Source organism: Arachis ipaensis, chromosome B04 (assembly GCF_000816755.2).
Source record: "Arachis ipaensis cultivar K30076 chromosome B04, Araip1.1, whole genome shotgun sequence".
Lineage (NCBI taxonomy): Eukaryota > Viridiplantae > Streptophyta > Magnoliopsida > Fabales > Fabaceae > Arachis > Arachis ipaensis.
This window is the reverse complement of record NC_029788.2, coordinates 8,675,887-8,695,392: the sequence shown is the minus strand read 5'-3', so window position 1 is coordinate 8,695,392 and position 19,506 is coordinate 8,675,887. Positions and strand designations below refer to the sequence as shown.

General features: G+C 34.0%; 3 protein-coding genes across 4 annotated transcripts; all 3 read left to right on the top strand.

Moving 5' to 3' along the window:
• On the top strand, positions 191-6,062 carry LOC107638776 (ferric reduction oxidase 7, chloroplastic). Its single transcript, XM_016342165.2, has 9 exons — positions 191-733; positions 822-915; positions 1,184-1,372; positions 3,037-3,271; positions 3,498-3,825; positions 3,993-4,251; positions 4,386-4,641; positions 4,904-5,342; positions 5,519-6,062. Exons 1-9 carry the CDS (start codon positions 484-486, stop codon positions 5,686-5,688), a joined length of 2,220 nt encoding a protein of 739 aa, XP_016197651.1. The 5' UTR covers positions 191-483; the 3' UTR covers positions 5,689-6,062.
• Positions 10,258-13,349, top strand: LOC107638772 (endoglucanase 25; the record flags this gene model as incomplete). The annotated part of the gene is given in 7 exon segments (XM_016342160.2): positions 10,258-10,792; positions 11,225-11,538; positions 11,637-12,098; positions 12,219-12,354; positions 12,459-12,631; positions 12,758-13,106; positions 13,111-13,349. Coding segments are annotated over 6 exon segments (1,813 nt in total), but the record flags the coding sequence as incomplete, so codon positions are not given.
• Positions 13,579-17,894, top strand: LOC107638774 (MLO-like protein 13). 2 transcript variants are annotated; one of them, XM_016342163.2, is made up of 14 exons: positions 13,579-14,184; positions 14,747-14,804; positions 14,957-15,177; positions 15,363-15,479; positions 15,568-15,625; positions 15,730-15,821; positions 15,957-16,031; positions 16,139-16,227; positions 16,325-16,374; positions 16,452-16,492; positions 16,592-16,783; positions 16,968-17,035; positions 17,144-17,204; positions 17,299-17,894. In XM_016342163.2, the coding sequence occupies exons 1-14, from the start codon at positions 14,062-14,064 to the stop codon at positions 17,566-17,568; spliced, it is 1,515 nt and encodes a 504-aa protein (XP_016197649.1). In that variant the 5' UTR covers positions 13,579-14,061; the 3' UTR covers positions 17,569-17,894. The 2 variants fall into 2 exon arrangements, with proteins under 2 accessions (XP_016197649.1, XP_020976332.1); XM_021120673.1 differs by lacking the exons at positions 17,144-17,204; positions 17,299-17,894 and having other exon boundaries at positions 16,968-17,039.

Below are 19,506 nucleotides of genomic sequence, written 5' to 3'. Positions count from 1 at the left end.
CTAAAATTTTCTTTTTATTTTTTTATTAAGATACAGTTGAAAACAATATACACGTGTGCGACGAGTATCATATAAACGTAGACTTCTTAATTATTTCCACGTTAACTAGCTTAAGCCGCACCTAATACTCTACTTTAACTGTCCAACATTAATCTTTCATCATAACAATTTAATTTCCGATGTTAATAATGCATACCCTACAATACAACAGTGTTCTTGGAAGAGGATTTTCATTTGGGTGGTTCAGAATTTCCCAGTACATATTATGATTAAGATTTTTTTTTTCTTCATTTAATTTTTTCCCACTTTCATGAATCATGATCAAAATGGGTTCCACATTGTTTGTCACCTTTCCCATTTCACCTCGTATTTGTATGAACCTCTGTGCTTCAATTTAGAAAGCAGGAACTGAAGAACTTTTAGTGGCTGAGTTCACTCTTTTAGAACAATCATACACTTTCCTCAGAGTTCCTGATTATTCCAATGGAGAAAGAAACTGTTGACAACACTCCATTGTTGTCTCCTATTAAAGAAAAGACACCATCATCATCATCATCATCATCATCATCATCATCATTTCTTGTGTCAGCAACAAAATCGGTTATAAAGTATTTGATTTGCATAATCTTCATTGGTTGGGCAGGTTTTATTTTCTTGGAGCCAGAAGAATCTGTCAATGAGTTGATGTCAAAATGGATCAATTTGACCAGGGGAAACCCTCTTGGAACTGCAGGTTTGTTTATCTTCCATCTTCCATCTTCTATTTTTGTTTCTCACTATGTGGCTTGAGTTTAATGCAAAGGAAACTGTGTATTTTTCAGGTAGCATTTTTATGTTATATAGTGCTCCAATTCTCATAATTGCATTCCTTGCAATTGCATACCTTCTTGTCTCTGGAGAAGACCACATTCCTGAGTATGTCATCACTTCCTCAATTCATAATCATGTTCTAAATTTTAGGGTAAATTTGTTTCATTTAAGTTTTAGTTTTCAATTTCCAACCAATAAGATTTTTCTCTTGAAGTTATTATAATTCTAGTTATATCCAATATGCAAAAAGTGATTTTTTTTTTCAATTATAGAAGAGATTTTCTAGCAAAATAAGCTGAAACAAACACACCTTTGTTGGGGGGTGCATTAATATTATTTATTTATTTATTTTTGAGTTGGGTTTTGTTTGCAGGAAGAAGAGTACTAAGTATCCAAGCTTTAGGCTATGGACTTTCCCTGTGATTATAAAGGGGCCATTTGGAGTTGTCTCTGCTACAGAGTTAATTGGGATTGTTCTCTTCTCTGCATATGTTATCTTTGCTATCTACAATTACACTATGAGGGCCCTTGCATCTCCTTCTCATCATCACTTAGATAGGAGGTACAACACTCTTGTTTGCCAATTTTCATTCATAATTTTGATTCTGCTGATTTACTTCCATATGTGCTTCTTTGCTTGATTGAAAGGCTTCTGTTTTGGATTTGGATCCTCTTGAAAGTGAAGATAACTGTAAAGTAAGCAAGTAAGAAAATAATTACCATTAGTCCATAAGAACTTTTGAGTGGGACTGTTATGAGTCTAGACCAATACTTTAAAAAAAGTCACAGCCTTATAAGGCCTTGGCTTCTCTCACCATAGCTAACTTTTATGGTAATGGTCCCAAGGTTTTGTAGCTCATTTCATTGGTGTTCTCTTTGAGAGTCAGCCAACTGAAAAGGGCTACCTGTGGAGGGTTATGACCATTGGAGGATTCTGGTCGGTAGAAGGCTGACTGATGCGCCACTAAGTGAAATGCCGTAGAGTCAGGATGCCGGCTCTTAAAGGGGATACTATGTTATGAGTCTCGTGAGACCAATACCTGACAAGGAGTCTCAGGTTGAGGGATCAACACCTGAAAAAGAGTTCTATAGGGCCTTGGCTCTCCCACCATAACAAGTAGCTTTTGTGGCCAATGCTTTCACTTTTAGAGTGGATTCAAATCCATTCGCTTTCTTGCTTTGAAACAAATAAAGGGGGAAAAGAGTAGAATAACTAGTTGATGACTCAATCATAGCTAAGAACTTGGACTTAATGTAGAAATTTTCAATCTCCATGTTATTTAGATGTTAAATATTTGAACTAATCCGGTATAACTTCAAAGCTTCAATGGATAACCACAAATATTGTTAAGCAGATAAATATTTGCATCACATAGCATGTAAAACAGTTAAAGTCTAAACAAAATTTTTTACCCAGTAAATATGAATTAATTTATAAGTATCATCAAGTCCCACAAAACAGAATCAAGTTCTAATAAGGAAGTACTATCAAATTCTTATTAACAATCATAACTTTTTGTCTATTGCATGTCAAAATATATTTCTAGCTTTTAAATACTAACAGCTACCATAGTTATCTTTAAGCAAATTCTTAACAAACTGAATTGTATTCTTCACCTTGAATCCTTCAAAATAAATGCATGCACCGAGGGAGTGTCTTGCATAAGCAGACGACCAGCTTTGAAGCATTCTATGTGTGTGTGAGTTCATCCATTTTCATCAGTTCATCAGGAACAGGCCTTAAATCATCATGAAAGTCTTTCACAACTCTCATACTTTCAGTTATTTCACCAATCTTATCAACAAAATTTTCAACAATTTCTTCAAGATCAGTGGAAAACTTGTCCATGCTATTAGCCAACTCATTTTCGTCGCCTTGATCTTTCTCACCTGTTGTCCTTTGGAATCCATGTTATGAGCAACACAGCACACACTTACATATGACATAACACATATGATTATCATCTCCAAAAAGGCTTGTTCCATAGGCCATAGTCAAGTAAGCTGACACTACACTCATGAATTTAGTCATCAATTTTGGTCAAGACTTTTATTAGGATCCATACCACCTAAAAATTGAAAATATTAGAGTAGCAATTCCACCCAAAAAACAACCGCTAATAAACAAGTAAGCATGCATTTGGTTTTTAAGATACTACTCATTTATTCTGAAAATTTTGAATGCATACAATAAGCTAACTTCATCAAATTGTTCTTTCTTTTCAGAATATTCATGTTGGAGATTCTGGGACTTCGGTTTGGTGGAATCGGATTGATGTGCATGGCATTTCTATTTCTGCCTGTATCAAGAGGTTCTGTTCTTCTTCGGTACATAGACATCCCTTTCGAACACGCCACTAGATATCATGTCTGGCTGGGACACCTCACCATGGCCCTCTTCACAATCCATGGTCTCTTGTACTGTGTTGCTTGGGCAATGGATGGTCGCCTTGTCGAGGAAGTAAGTCCTTCTTCCATGTTTCCCTTCTCTTAAAATTTAAAACGTATATAGCTTATAATTGCTTTACACATAGAAATAAACTTGTTTAGTTGTGTAAATTTATGTATTTTAGTTACCTCTTGTTACTTCAATATGTGAACTTTTCAATTTTAATGAAAAAAAACAAGGTTTTGCTTGAATGCATTGGCACTTCTCATTTCCATGTTCTTATTTGGTCCTTCTGCAGTTAATACAATGGAAAGACATTGGTGTTGCGAACCTTCCGGGAGTTATAGCCCTCATAGCTGGTTTGTTCATGTGGGTGACCTCTCTTCCAGGAGTGAGAACATGGAACTTTGAGTTGTTCTTCTACACTCACCAATTATACATTATCTTTGTTGTCTTCTTGGCCTTGCATGTTGGTGACTTTGTTTTCACCATGGCTGCTGGAGGAATATTCCTCTTCATCCTCGACCGCTTTCTGCGATTCTGCCAATCAAGAAGGACAGTTAAAGTAGTTTCATCTAGGTGCCTTCCTTGTGGAACTGTGGAACTGGTTCTATCAAAGCCTCCAAGTAATTTCATATTACCATTCAGTATTTTTGTTCACACAATATGGTGTAACTCTGTCTCATACGCTAAACCGACACATACTTCAATCTGCGTACAAGACAGAATGAGTACAAATAACACATCTTATTATATGTCACATTTATGACAACTTTTCTTTTTTGAATTGTAGATTTGAGATACAATGCATTGAGTTTCATTTTCCTTCAAATCCGGGAACTGTCATGGCTGCAATGGCATCCATTCAGTGTTTCTTCTAGTCCTTTGGATGGAAAGAACCACCTTGCTGTTCTCATAAAGGTTCTTGGCAAATGGACAGAAAATTTGAGAGACAGGATTACTGATGCTGATGAACCAAAAGATTTATCTGTCAAGACCATAACGGCTTCGGTTGAAGGGCCATATGGGCATGAAGTACCATATCACTTGATGTAAATAGTCCTCAATCTTGTATATCCTTTTCACTTTGGTTGACTAATCCGGCTTGAAGGACTGCAACCTTAGCCAAGTTAGCATAGTTTGGTTCTTTAATTAATGAAATGATTTCTGTAATCTTTGTTTTTAGGTATGAGAATCTTATACTAGTGGCTGGTGGTATTGGACTTTCACCCTTCCTTGCTATATTGAGCGATGTTCTCCACCGCGCGAGGGAGGGGAAACCTTGTAGACCAAGAAACATTTTGGTTGTTTGGGCAGTGAAGAAATCAAATGAGCTTCCACTTCTTTCAAGCATTGACATGGAATCAATTTGTCCTTCCTTTTCGGATAAAGTAAACATCAATGTTGATATTTATGTCACTCGGGAATCAGACCCTCCATTGGTAAGTCCTTTTACAAGCTTCAACTTCCTCCTATTAGTGCTCTACATTGCTTTCTTTAAGAGTAAATTCTTGAATCTTTTCCCTAACCAAAAATAGGAAAAATTCGGCCCTCGCTTCTTCTTACTAGACATACTACTACTAATTCGTCACCTTTTTTTGTCAGGACGAAATTGAGATGTTTACTACTCTCTATTTTATTTCATTCTATACATATATATGTTAAAATTTTTGCTTAATGGCATTTGATTATTGTTATCTACAGGAAGAGGGGCATGTATATAAGCCAATAAAGTCTTCAATGTGTCCTATGCCTAGTGATTTCGGCATGTCAGTTCTTGTTGGAACAGGAGACAATTTTTGGTCTGGACTATATGTCATCTCATCTACTGTTGGATTTGTGATCTTACTGGTTTTGTTGTACATTTTCTATATTAACCCTTATGGTGTGTACAAATGGTGGTACAAAGGGTTACTATTTGTGATTTGCATGGTTGCAAGTGTTGTTATCTTTGGTGGTTTTGTGGTTGCACTCTGGCATTTTTGTGAACAGAGAAGTTCTGTGAAGGAAAAGTCCAATGACAGTGTGAAGGGTGATCATAAAATTGAACAAAATGGGTTTATGGCTCACAAGAGTTCAATTCAAGACAGTAGTGTTGCAAAATCAATTGTCACTCGTTATGGTTCCAGGCCAAACTTCAAAGGTATGTATAACTTCATGAAATTCATTTACTTTTTTTCTCTTGTGCATTTGGTTTGCGTTTTCATTTTCTATTTTTATTTTCGGTATTTTCTGTTTTCAGAATTTGGTGAAGAATACAATTGAAAGCATTACTAATATCTTTTCTTCTTTTTTTTTTTCCTTTAATAATTATTGCAGAAATTTTTGAAAGCATGTCAGAGAATTGGGGGCATGTTGATGTGGGAGTGTTAGTTTGTGGACCTCCAACACTTCAAGAAAGTGTTGCAAATGAAATCAGGGCACATAGCATGATAAGACAACGCCATTACCCAATCTTCCATTTCCATAGCCATAGCTTTGATCTCTAGTTTGAGAGGCATAGCTTTATTCACTAATTAAAAAGCATATATATAAGTATAACCAACTTGAGTTGGCTGAGTGGTCAGCTCACTCGTCCGCCCTGTGCATGTAGCAATCCATTGGCCAGCGACAAACCTTTAAATGGAGCTCAAATCTGTGACAGATTAGTCTTTGACCTATTGGAGTGAAGGATACCATGGACAAAAAAAAATGCATATATATGCTGTATATATTAATTTGTATTAGTATCAATGCTATTCTATTATGTATCCTTTAATTTGCAGGCTTAAGTAATTAAGTTATGCTACAGGTGTATAATTAATCCTTAAGAAGTGTAAAAGGAATTCTTAGTGGAATGTATTCATAATGTAAATTATATTTATATATAAAATTTTAGCTAATAATTTTGCAGTTATTTGACCATTTTACTAAGAAAAAGTGTTCCAAAGGAGCTAAACCACTAATCTATGAATTGTAAGAACTAATATTGGAAAAAGACTAATTAGCATACCAACCATATTTTACTTGTAGTTACGACCATGGCAAAGTGCCAGCTACAACTATGCATTAATTTCTTTTTAGTTTTTATACCTTTATTATAATTCATCATTTATATTGTAACGGTTGTTCAAAGTGTATCTATATGAAAAAAAAAGTTTCCTAAAACAGAAATATTTGTAGAATAATAAAATAAAAAATTAATTATTGTTAAAATTATAATTTTTATTATGTTAAATTTTATTATCTTGATTTAAGAGTAATTAAATTTTTATCTTTTTATTTTATTAATTTTCTCACCTTACTATCTTGATTCAAATGTAATTAGACTCTTGTTTCTTCACTTTATCAATTCATTACTTTAGTGGAACTTGATTCATCTATTTTATATATAATGGGAATGTATGAAGATGATTTTATCCACAATCTTTGTTTTTTAAAGATGCTTTAGATTATTTTTCAATTTTTTTTAACAATTGAAAGACTTTAACCTTTTAATATTTTTTCTCTTATATTTTTTTTATTCCATTTATAAAATTAATGATAAAAAATCACACTTTACTCTCTCAATTGTTAAAAAAATTGAGAGAATTCATTCTCTTTAATCAATAATAAAGATTAAACTTTAATAGACATGTTAGTACTTATTATTAATACATTAGGATAAATAATGTAACTAATTCTTTTCTTTTGTTTTTTGTTTTGTTTTGGTCCAATCAATTGAGACTAAAAAAAAGTTGTAAAGAGTATCTTAATTCTTAAGGGTATGGCCCTTTTAGGCATGTACCATGCAAGGGTGTTTTTTTTATTTTATTTTTGTCTTTTTTAGCATTGCTTACTGCTTTATTGCTTAGAAGAGAAGTATATTCTGCTTTTTATTTTATTTAGGTTCAACTTCCAGAAATTGCCACCTGATACTTGATGCAATGTTTATTTACACATGTGTGCATGTGTTCTCTCCAAGTTCCCAATTCTTTGGTCAAATGTCTCCTTCTCACATTTTATTTTGATTTTTTTCACATGATTGACATTATTATTATTATTACACTCATGAAGAAAAAGAAGATGTTTTGCAGTTCTCTTATTTCTACATTCATTGTCTTTGCTTTACATTTTGTAACTTCAAATTTAAATTTCCATTAAAATATGATTTTCCTTTTAAAATATCTCTAAGTTTTATTTTGTTTTAATTTTGTCATAAAAGTTTTTGATTTGCATCAAATATACCTTCAATAGCTAAATTTTTAAAAAATTTAAGATAATCTAACAATAATACATGAAAATTATGTTTGATTTGCTTGTGTTGAAGTTGTTCTTATGAAATTGTTGTTGAATTTGTCTAAAATTTTTTGAAAAATTAGTCGTCAGAGGTATATTTGATACACATCGAAAACTTTTTAGACAAAATTGAAACAAAATAAAACTTAGAAGTATTTTTAAAATTTTTGTCAAACTTCAAGAACAAAAAGTATACTTTACTCTATACAATATTATGTAATTTGAAATTTAGATAATATGCTATGCATTTAGAAATGAAAGAAAAGTTTTATGTATTTATCTAATTTCAAAAGTTGTTAGTATAATTCACATTTTTTTTAATAAGAAAAGTACATCTCCAAATCAATGCCGTGGAAAGTATTAGTTAAATTAATTTTCAGAAGTAAGAGCTAATATATGAATTATGCTTGAAAAAATTTAAGATCACATTTTTACCTTTAGAATAACGTTTGGATCTTTTTACCAAAGGAAAATTTAGCTAATGATAAAATTTGTTTGGAAATTAAGATAAAGACTCACTCTTATACAAATAAAAAAAATTCGAGTCTAGATGTAAAGTTAATAATTAAGAATCGTTAAATAATTTGATAAATTTGACTAAATTATTATCTAACGACTCTTATCTATTAATTTTAGGGGTGGCAAAGCGGGCCGGCCCGCCCCGCACCGCCTAGGCCCGTATTATAAATGAGGCGGGTCAGCCCGCCCCACCAACTAAAGTGGGTTCAAAATGCTAGCCCGTCCTGCTTTATGGCGGATTGGCGGGTTGGCGGGCTAGCCCGCTTGACTCTTTTTTTTTTTTTTTTTTTGTAGATTAAGAAAAAAGATAGTAATTCAACAAGTGATTTTTCACCCCTGTTTCTCAAAAAAGGTTCTATTTTTATTCTTTTTTATTTTAAGAAAATTATTGAACTATTGACTTTTCTATTATTATTTTTCTGTTAGTCTTATCTAATTTTTTTATATTTTTTAATATATTTAGTTATTTACTTAATTTATTATTATTTGTTAATTAAGTTTTTGTTATTATATGTTAGTTTGTATATTTAGTTTTTTTATTAGTTAACTATTTAATTACAAGGTTATATTATTTATACTACAATATTAGTATTATTGTTCTGAATTTTAATATCTTATTTTGAATTGAAATATAATTTTTATATTTTATAAAGATCTAGATTGTAATTTACACTTTTTGCTAAATATATTTTTAATTATAGGAACTTATTTGGCCACTTGAATTATGAGTAAGTTCAAGACCATTGATACATTTTTTAAAAGAAAAGATCAAGAGAATGAAGATGCTTCTACTATTACTACTCCAATACAAGAGTTGAATAGTAGATTTAATGAGCAAACAATATAGCTTTTGACTTTGAGTTGTGCTTTGGATCCTAAAGACAATGTCAAATCATTTAATATTGAAGAAATTAGCAAGTTAGCAGAAAAGTTTTATCCCCTTGACTTTTCTTCTAATGAGTTTAATATTTTGAAATCTCAGTTGCAACATTATCAGCATAATATACCAAATCATCCACCCCGCCCCGCCAAAACCCGCAAATTTGACGGATATTTTAAATTTGGCGGGTTTCAAAATCTAGCCCAACCCGCCTTTTTAGTGAGTTCGACGGGTCGGCCCAACGGGTTCAACCAATTTTACCACTCCTAATTAATTTCATATGAACTTAATTGTATCGAAAATTCTACGGTACAAATTTACATTAAATTATATAAATGAAAATAATCATAAGCAACCTCAAAAGAAATTCAGTAGTGCTAACTTACAAATATTCACAATTAATCTCCCAAAACTTAGTTCCTTTATTGGTTGGCCCACCCCAAATAAAAAGAAAAAAAAAGTGGGAAAGAAAATTCAAACCAACTACCATGTAAGTGAACCCTGTAGGAAGAAAACAGAGAGAGCGAAAAAGCATGTAATAACTTTGAGTGTCGGCAAGCCAATTTGGTTGAAAGCTAAAGCTTAATCTCATGGTTGGTTCTTTTGTAAAACACACTTAAAAAAGAAAAGAAAAAGAAATGTTAGATTCGTGTACTACACTCACATGATAGTACATGATTATCTTCAAAAATAAAACAATAATTGTTATACGGCTTTGTTCCTTTTTGGGATTAGAAACATTAGAATGGTTTTATTTATTTAACTCAATCTTCAATGATGAGCATGATATCTTTGAACATAATCTATCTCCTTGTCTTGCTTAATAGTACTGTATAGTCTTATATTATATATTATTATTTATTATTTATTTATAGTAACGGTTAGTTGGAATATATGCTTGTGTCAACGTTTGTGTACGGCAATTGAGTAAAAGTAGGCGCCAAGCAATCCATTTGTAACTGTAACTGTAAGAAACCTTAAAAACAAAATTACGATAATGTTTTTAAATTAAAACGAACAGAATAGTACAGTAATAAAGAAATGATCTCATTGTTAAACTGTCGCTGTCGATATCAGTAAGGTAGTCAGTTTCTTCCACCTAATAATTCATCTTCCTAATTAAAATATTCGAAAGCTAAATCCCACCTCACGTGACATTATTGCAAACTAATTATTGTTATTATTGCTTAATCAAATACACTTAACCAATGAGGCACCGTCACTTATTAGTACACCAAATCACCATTCACCAATGTTGCCTTCCCACCTGAAAATTACCAATTCAACTTAAAAAAACAAGATAATAATTCAACTAAAAAAGAAGAGACAATCATAAATAAATAAAAAAGGTAAAAAATCAAATACATAAATAAATATAATAATTCACTTAGCAACAACGCTAGAAAGTAGAAAGAGAAGAAGAGAAAGCGTTATTAGTTGAGTTGTTGTGTCACTCACTCTCACAGTCTCACACTAACTCTCATTACTCGTAACACTTTCTCTCTTCATTCATTCTTCACACAAAAAGTGTCGGTGGGAGTAGCATTACGCCAGCAACATGAGTATGTACGGTAGGGACCCCTGGGGAGGTCCGTTGGAGATCAACGCCACTGACTCCGCCACCGACGACGACCGCAGCCGGAACCTGCAGGACCTCGACAGGGCGGCGCTCTCGCGTCCACTCGACGAGACTCAGCAGAGCTGGCTCCTCGGCCCTGGCGAGCAGAAGAAGAAGAAGTACGTGGATCTCGGTTGCATCATCGTCAGCCGCAAGATCTTCGTTTGGACCGTCGGAACTCTCTTGTTCTCTGCGTTTCTTGCTGGCTTCGTTACTCTCATCGTCAAAACTGTGCCACGTCATCACCATAAGCATCCTCCTCCTGATAATTATACCCTTGCGCTTCATAAGGCTCTTATGTTCTTCAACGCTCAAAAATGTCAGCGTTTGTTTCATTGCTCTCTGTTTTTGCTTTCTTTGTTTTTGCATTCAAAAAATGAGTGAAATTTTGTTTTTGTTTTTTTTGCTTTGATGTATTTATGTGATAATTAGTTATTTTGTTTTTATTACTATAATTGGAGATCCTTAGTTTGGGAGTTTGATGAAGGGAGTAGTACATTATTGTGAATTATGATGATTAGTTTCGCTTTCATTTTGAAAAGGAGTGGATACATGGTTTGAGTTTGGTTCTTATCATAATAGTGGCATCTGGTGATTGTTGTTGTTGCCATAATTGGAGATCCTTGATGCTGAGAATGTGTTTTGTTGTTGTTGTTTTTTTTTTTTTTTTCATGAAGGATCAATTTCTTGTGAGGATTTGTTCTTGGAGTTTTTGTGTTCCTGATTTGGTTTCTATGCCTTTTGTTTGCAGCTGGGAAATTACCAAAGCATAATAATGTTTCATGGAGGGGTAACTCTTGTCTACAAGATGGGAAGGGCGACGGGGTTTCGGCCGCCATCAAGGATCTGGTGGGTGGCTATTATGATGCCGGAGATGCCATCAAGTTCAACTTCCCTCAGTCCTTTGCCATCACCATGTTGAGCTGGAGTGTCATCGAATACAGCGCCAAGTACGATGCTGCCGGCGAGCTCAGCCATGTCAAGGAACTTATTAAATGGGGAACGGATTACTTCCTCAAGACCTTCAATAGTACTGCCGATTCTATCACCACCCTTGCCGCACAAGTAAGCATCATGAATCATGATTAAAATAACATTTTTCTTTGAATTATTTAATTTTTGTAGTCAATTTATGTGTGTGAATCTCTTTATGTCTTTGGCAGGTTGGGGTAGGAGATACTTCCGGAGGGAGTACAACACCAAACGACCACTACTGCTGGATGCGGCCAGAGGACATTGATTATGACCGGCCTGTAACTGAATGTCACAGTTGCTCGGACCTTGCGGCAGAAATGGCTGCTGCCTTGGCTGCTGCATCCATTGTTTTTAAAGACAACAAGGCATATTCGAAAAAACTTGTTCATGGTGCCACCACCCTCTTCAGGTTTGCAAGGGAGAAGAGAGGCAGATACAGTGCTGATAGTTCAGAGGCTTCAATCTTTTACAACTCCACTAGCTACTGGGATGAGTTTGTTTGGGGAGGGGCTTGGATGTATTATGCAACCGGAAATTCTTCATATCTTAAGCTTGCTACTGCTCCTGGTCTTGCCAAGCATGCTGGTGCCTTCTGGGGAGGTCCTGACTATGGTGTGTTTAGCTGGGATAACAAGCTTGCCGGTGCTCAGGTAATTTTGTTATTGTTTTCGATTACATCACCAGTTTGCTCTTTCTTGTGGATATTGTTGACTTTCCACCATAAACCCAAAGCAAATGGGACTAATTCGATCATGCATACTTGTATATAGGTTCTTCTGAGTCGTTTGAGGTTGTTCTTGAGTCCTGGATATCCATATGAAGAAATTTTAAGAACCTTCCACAACCAGACCAGCATAGTCATGTGCTCGTACCTACCAGTTTTCACAAGCTTTAACAGAACCAAAGGTAACCTTTCTTACTTCACACCGTTTCCCTAGGCATTAGAAGTTATTGGTTTTTCCCTTTTCAATTCTCTGATGAAATGCCGGTATTTGATGCACACATGACAGGAGGCTTGATTCAATTGAACCATGGTAGACCTCAGCCTCTCCAATATGTTGTCAATTCTGCCTTCTTGGCTGCTGTATTCAGTGATTATCTGGATGCTGCTGATACTCCTGGATGGTATTGTGGACCCAACTTCTTCTCAACCGATGTTCTTCGTGACTTTGCCAGGACCCAGGTGCGTGAAACTCTCCTCCTCCAAGGCTGGCATGACTTCTATGGCATCTAACTCCTTTTTAGCATAATTAAAATCATTAAGGTGTCATGGTTAATTTTTTCCTTCTCTCTGATGGTGTTTTTGCAGATTAATTACATTCTTGGGAACAATCCTCGGAAAATGAGCTACATTGTTGGTTTTGGTAACCACTATCCAAAACATGTCCACCATAGAGGTGCATCTATACCAAAGAATAAGGTTAAGTACAACTGTAAAGGTGGTTGGAAATGGAGAGACACGACGAAGCCAAACCCAAATACACTTGTTGGTGCCATGGTTGCTGGACCTGACAAGCATGATGGGTTCCATGATGTTCGTACAAACTACAACTACACGGAGCCAACGCTTGCCGGAAATGCTGGTTTAGTAGCTGCTCTTGTGGCATTGTCAGGCGACAAAAGCACAAGCATAGACAAAAACACCATTTTCTCTGCTGNNNNCATTCGTCATCTCTATTCCAGTGTGTACCTGAAACGACGAGTGTATTGATAACCTTTTCTTATTTTGCATCAAACTGGAAGATCATGGTAATTTTGAAGACATGGGCATGGAGAAAACTCTGCAGTAATGGAACATGGCCTAGTGAATCTGGTTGTGCCTTGTACCTATGGACAAAACTCAAGAATAGCCTTGATAAAAGTGGTACTTTTTGAGTGTTTTTTTTGTGATATACATAGTGTATATGTATCAAAATCAAATCTTGTATTTTTTTAAACAGGAAAACTGAACAACTTGTAATTGTTTTAAAGTTTTCATCTAATGTCTCATTGTTACCTACTTAACACCCTCTTTAACTTGTCTAAATGTTTTGTAGCATTGTTCATTCATATAGATGACTCTACCTATTTTGTAAAGTTCAATTGGTGGTGTTCTAACTTGAGCATTATTCTGAGAGAGAGGATACTTATGGGTTTATTTTTTATTTTTTATTTTTTATTTTTTATTTTTTATTTTTAAGGGAAGCATGCACACAAAAAGAATAAAATAAATAATTAAATAAAAGAAGATGACAAGGACACGCCACTAACAATGTTCTTTAGATTTTCTCTTGTGAAAATGTGAATGGGAAAGGTCTTTTATGTTTTTAATTAAACCATTTCTGCACGCCACTTATGAACAGAACTTAGAATCTGGTTCTACGTTTGAACCCAACTTGACATAGCTGTACATGTACCTTATTCCTTATTGATTTGGAAAACATTCCTTTCTTGTTAGTATTATATGATACAGAATCATGTTTCAGCGTTCACTACATTGAGACAATAAAAACATAAAAATAAGTTAGCAGAATATGGTTTCCTTATATCATCATTCAGAGACAAATGTATATATATTGAACAGAAGAATTGTTGTCTACTATTCATTCTATCAAACTACATTGCTAAAACAACATGGCAGAAGAAGAACTAAATGAGTCTCTGGAATATACACCAACATGGATTGTAGCTGTTGTTTGCACCATCATTGTTTTTATCTCTCTTGTTGTCGAGCGCGGCCTCCACAAGCTCGGAAAGGTAAAGTAGCACATATGTCTTTAGATTTCTAGAACCTTATCCAATGCATCTATTAAGGTGTGTTTGTGAGTTTAAGGGGAAGGATCTGAAGAGTAAAAAGGACTTCATGTTATCCTTTAAGCCAATATTTCGCCTCTTACCCTTGAAAATCAAAACTCACAAATAACACCTTAAAGTTTGAGAACCAAAATCAATTGTTATCCTTTTTGTAATGCTAGAGAAGATTATAATCACATTATTATGCATGCATTGGTGCAATACTGTGATCTGAGTTTTCATACACAGGAATGATGCCTAATTGAACAAAGTTGATAATTGTGATTGCTAGTTACTCTCCTATTTTTCTACATATTATTTTCAACTAGACATGGCCTTAGCTCTGATAAGATAGTACCATTGAAACTTAAAGGTAAATTCTATTGTATAACCATAAGACTAATAATGTTGAATAGGATGAAAGGCATGTATATAGACCCGGCAGCGTAGTCGATTTTCCGATATTTAGTTCTGATTATGCTACTTAGTTATCCTAATATGACTTGTTTTCCTCATGATGTTGCAGTACTTCAAGAAAAAGAACCAAACTCCATTATTTGATGCCTTGCAAAAATTGCAAGAAGGTAGCTTCCTTTTTCTTCCCCCTCTAATTATGTTTAGACACCCTTAACTGCAGTAAACAATGTTTATTAACTCTTGTTCTTATTGAAACTTACATGATATGTTTTTCTTTATGATTCTATTGCCTAATCAGCTTGTACCTCATTTCTGCCAGAATTGATGCTTTTAGGGTTCATTTCCCTTCTACTAACTGTCTTTCAAACTGCAATAAGCCACATTTGCATCTCACCTGAGCTTACAACCACAATGCTTCCGTGCAAGAGGCCACATGAATCGTCTGAAGGTTCGGCACACGATCAGATCTACTATGATGGTATAATCAACAAAAGAAGGCTTTTTTCTGTTGAAGATAGTTCTCAGCATTGTAGGAGTAAGGTGACAAGTCAATGATTTTATTGTCATCTGTTAAGGCTGATACTTCATTACTAAGAAAGTATATAGGAATATTTGAGAAACTAGAACAATTAACTCTGTTCAGTTCCAAATACTTAAAATATCATATATCATAAGAAAATACTAAATATTGAACTGTAATGCATTTTTTTTCCTTTGTTATGCAGGGGAAGGTTCCACTGTTATCACAAGAATCATTGCATCATTTGCACATTTTCATCTTTGTATTGGCTTTAGTACATGCAATATTCTGTGTCACCACATTGTTTCTTGGAATCACAAGGGTAATAAACCTGCAATGCTATACTCATTATTAAAAGTTGATATATTCATGATTAACAATAATCATGTTTACTTCTTACCTTTATGTAGATGCGTCAGTGGAAGAGATGGGAGGAAGAAATTAAGAGCAAAATAACAAGAACAGGAGGTAATTTAATCTGAAATACCAGATGATTTACATATAGAAAAGTGAATTGACTTGGATTTTTTAGATTCCAACATTCTTGCTATTGTTGCATTCATGATCATCAGATTCTAGTAGTATCCAAGCTCTCCATCACCATGAGTTCTTCAAGAAACACGCCGACGGATATTGGAGAAGAGCAGCTGTTGTTGGTTGGCTGGTAAGTTTTTTAGAATTCTATGAGTGATTTTTTAACAATTTATTTAGTCTTTATGTTAATGCTACTGAGAATTTCAAACTACATAAGATGGCTTCTTTCCTGATGTATTCACCTTTGATTTTATGTTGTTGGCAGATATCATTCTTCAAGCAATTTTATGGTTCTGTTACTGAATCTGACTACATTGCGCTGCGTTATGGATTTATCAAGGTCAAGATCCAGTCTTGTTATATATGGTTAATGCTTAACTTCTCTAAAAGAATAATCATTCCATCATGTGAACATGTAAAATAATCTTCACTGTAACTGTTTTCCAGGAACATTGCCCGCGCAAACCTCAGTTTGATTTCCACAATTACATGGTGCGGACACTTGAAGTTGATTTCAGAAGAATTGTAGGCATAAGGTGAGAGAATTCAAACATATCTGTTTTTTATTTTTATTTTAATGCTAGATAACTTGAGTTTTAAGGCAACTGTTCTTCATTGGTTTTTCTACCATAGCTGGTACCTGTGGCTCTTTGTTGTGCTGTTTTTGCTGCTAAATATTGCAGGTACTACCTCAATCCTGTTCAGCAATATTAAATTCTGCAATGGCCCTTTTAATCCTACTTATGATTTCACTATGCAGGGTGGCACACTTATTTCTGGCTTGCCTTTTTACCAGTGATAGTAAGTGATCAAGTTCTTCACAAATGGATTTTTTGTTAACATTACTGAAGAAGAGTTAGATATCAGTAAGGCTTATACTCATTTTGCTTGGTGAAACAGATTTTGCTTCTTGTGGGGGCAAAGTTAGAGCACATCATAGCGCGCTTGGCGCAGGAGCCGGCGCAGGAGTCGGCACGTGTGAAGCCGTCAGATGAATACTTCTGGTTTAGCCGCCCAACACTTATCCTTGACTTGCTTCATTTCACTTTATTTCAGAACTCTTTTGAGATTGCATTTTTCTTCTGGATCTGGGTGAGTTATCTCACACAAAATCTTGTCATTTGTTTTTACTTTCCCCATAACACAAGATGTCCTTAGCTTCCTTCAAATCAAAGCAACACAATTTCAACTTCATCTTTTATTGTATGAAAATATCAAGTTGAAGTGAGTACTAAGTCAGTCACCTATTTTTTTTTGTTTTCTATCCCTTCTGCAGTGCACATATGGATTTGATTCATGCATTATGGAGAAAATATCCTACATCATCCCAAGACTTATAATGGGGTAATATACTAACACACTTTGAAAAAATTCAAGAGCTAGAATTGGCCCAAATTTTATTTGCTAGAATGTTGTGGCATTCTGTGATTGTTTGTTGGTAATGTCATGCAGTGTGATTGTTCAAGTGCTTTGCAGTTACAGCACCTTGCCTCTATATACTCTTGTTACTCAGGTTGATTAATCTGCCTCTTCTCATTACATTCAAAGAACAAATCTAGGCTATGATTGAAATTCTAACATAGTGTATAACTTTGGCTGAATATCAGATGGGTAGTGGTTTCAAGAAGGGTATGCTCGATCCGCGGGTGGAGGAAGCCCTCTTGAATTGGGCAGAGGAAAGACATGAGAACTCCGGCACGAGTAGGTGGCGGAGCATATCATCCCATAGAATGACCAAAGAACAAACACAAAATGATGAACATGAAATAGCCATGGAGATGGAAGATGCAACAACATCTTCAATTGAGCTTCCTAGCAGCATTGTCCAAATTCCTTTGGACAGGCCTATTAGTTGTTCTTTAAGACATGCTCAATAACATGAATTCATCATCATCATCATCATCATCATTGTACATCAAAGTGAGTGTTGATACAAGGATCTAAATTTGTAGACAATAACCATTTGTTCTGAGACAAATGAAAATAAATAAATAGGAAAAGGAAAGTAATAGATTGGAGTGTCATAGTTGATTGTTGTTTGAGTTTCTGAGGCTATGTCTTGTTTGTCAAACATTCCAACTTGGAATGTAGAAAGCTTTGTTGCAGTTATCCGTTTGTGTGAGTTTCAAATGAATTATTTTAGGAATTCATGTGATATACAAATGAAATTTTCTTGGTAAAAAGTTATAGTTAGGAATTATTTGAAAACCTCTCTTCTTTTCTTAATCTTTTTTATAATTTGAAAATTTATTCATTTCATTTTATAGGTATTCTTTCTTTTTGTTTAAAAATGTTATCGGTTAAATTTTATTCTTAAAATAACTCTTTATTTATTTCTTTTTTTTTTACCAAAGATAGGAAGAGTCAAACTCACGACCTCTCAAGTGATTATGGGGATAGACATATTAGTTGTGTAATCCTAGACCCTTAGTAACATTAGAACCGTTTCTTTTCTTAAAAAAAATTCATTCTTTTTTCAAAAACTACAAAATACAAAAATGACCATCAGTCCATCATACCATATCATTAATAGTTATTTAAGTAAATTTGATGACAAATTAATATGAATAAACAAACCTTGATGAGCCAAACAATGAAGAGACTTCTGTTGATTTAATTAGTGGAGAAGTCCTTAGATCTTTTTTTTTTCCTTCTTTGATTTTAGGAATTATAGTTACTTCATCTTTTAAAGCCACCTCAAAAAGGTTTCCATTAAAGCTACTTTAGCACAAAATACGTAAATGCAACCACACAGTAGATGTAACCCAAAAAAGTGGGAAGGTAGGGCATCCAATTCATGCGTTACACGCCAATCAATTGCAGTAGTTGGGTTTTAAATTTATTAACTACTCATTAATTGGACAATCATGTGATTTTAGATGTTTTCCCTTTAATTGAACTTCTATTGTTAGAGCAATGAAAACTATTGAGTAACTATTTAGATGTTTTCCCTTTAAATTTGTTTTGAAAAATCACTTGTTATCTAAATTGGTCTTTTAGATTTTTTTTTTTTTTAAGTTAATCACATACGTAAGTCCTTTCATCACTTGCTTTGTTGACGGTATCAAAGTTTGCTAATGTAACACGTTAAAGTGATATCACAGTACACACCTAAAAGCCTTGATTGATTATTGACATGATAAATTTTTAAGTTCTTTCATCACTTGCTTTGTTGACGGCGTCAAAGTTTGCTAATGTAACACGTTAAAAGTGATATCACAATACATACTTAAAAGTCTTAATTGATTATTGACATGATAAATTTTTGAAATTAAATCAAATAAAAACCTAACTGAGAAGAAAACTTGAAGCATTAGAATATCTGAATTTAAGATTGATTTGATCTAATTTCATAAACTTATCATGTTGACTACTAATCAAGACTACTAAATGTGTGTTGTAATATTATTTAACATTCTACATTAGCAAATATTGACGCCGTTAGCAATAAAAATAACAGAATGACTAATATAACAAATTTAAAATCTTTAAAAGACGAATTTGATTAAAAACAAATTTCGAACACCAATTTAAATAACGAATAATCTTTCTGGGACTAATTTTGACTTCATACTCTCCTAGGACACAAGCATACACGTCATAATTGCTCAAGAGTTCAAACTCATCAACTAACAAAAATTCACATGTAACCATAAAAGCAATGAAATGTGCAAGTGTGACAACTGTGGTTGATTTCTTTACCAATGGTCAAGTTATGCATTTTATCTCCTTATGTGTGCATCAAATCTATGGCCTTCTAAGTTCTAACTAACTGGTAATTTTTATAGCCTTACATAATAGAGCCAAGGGCCATA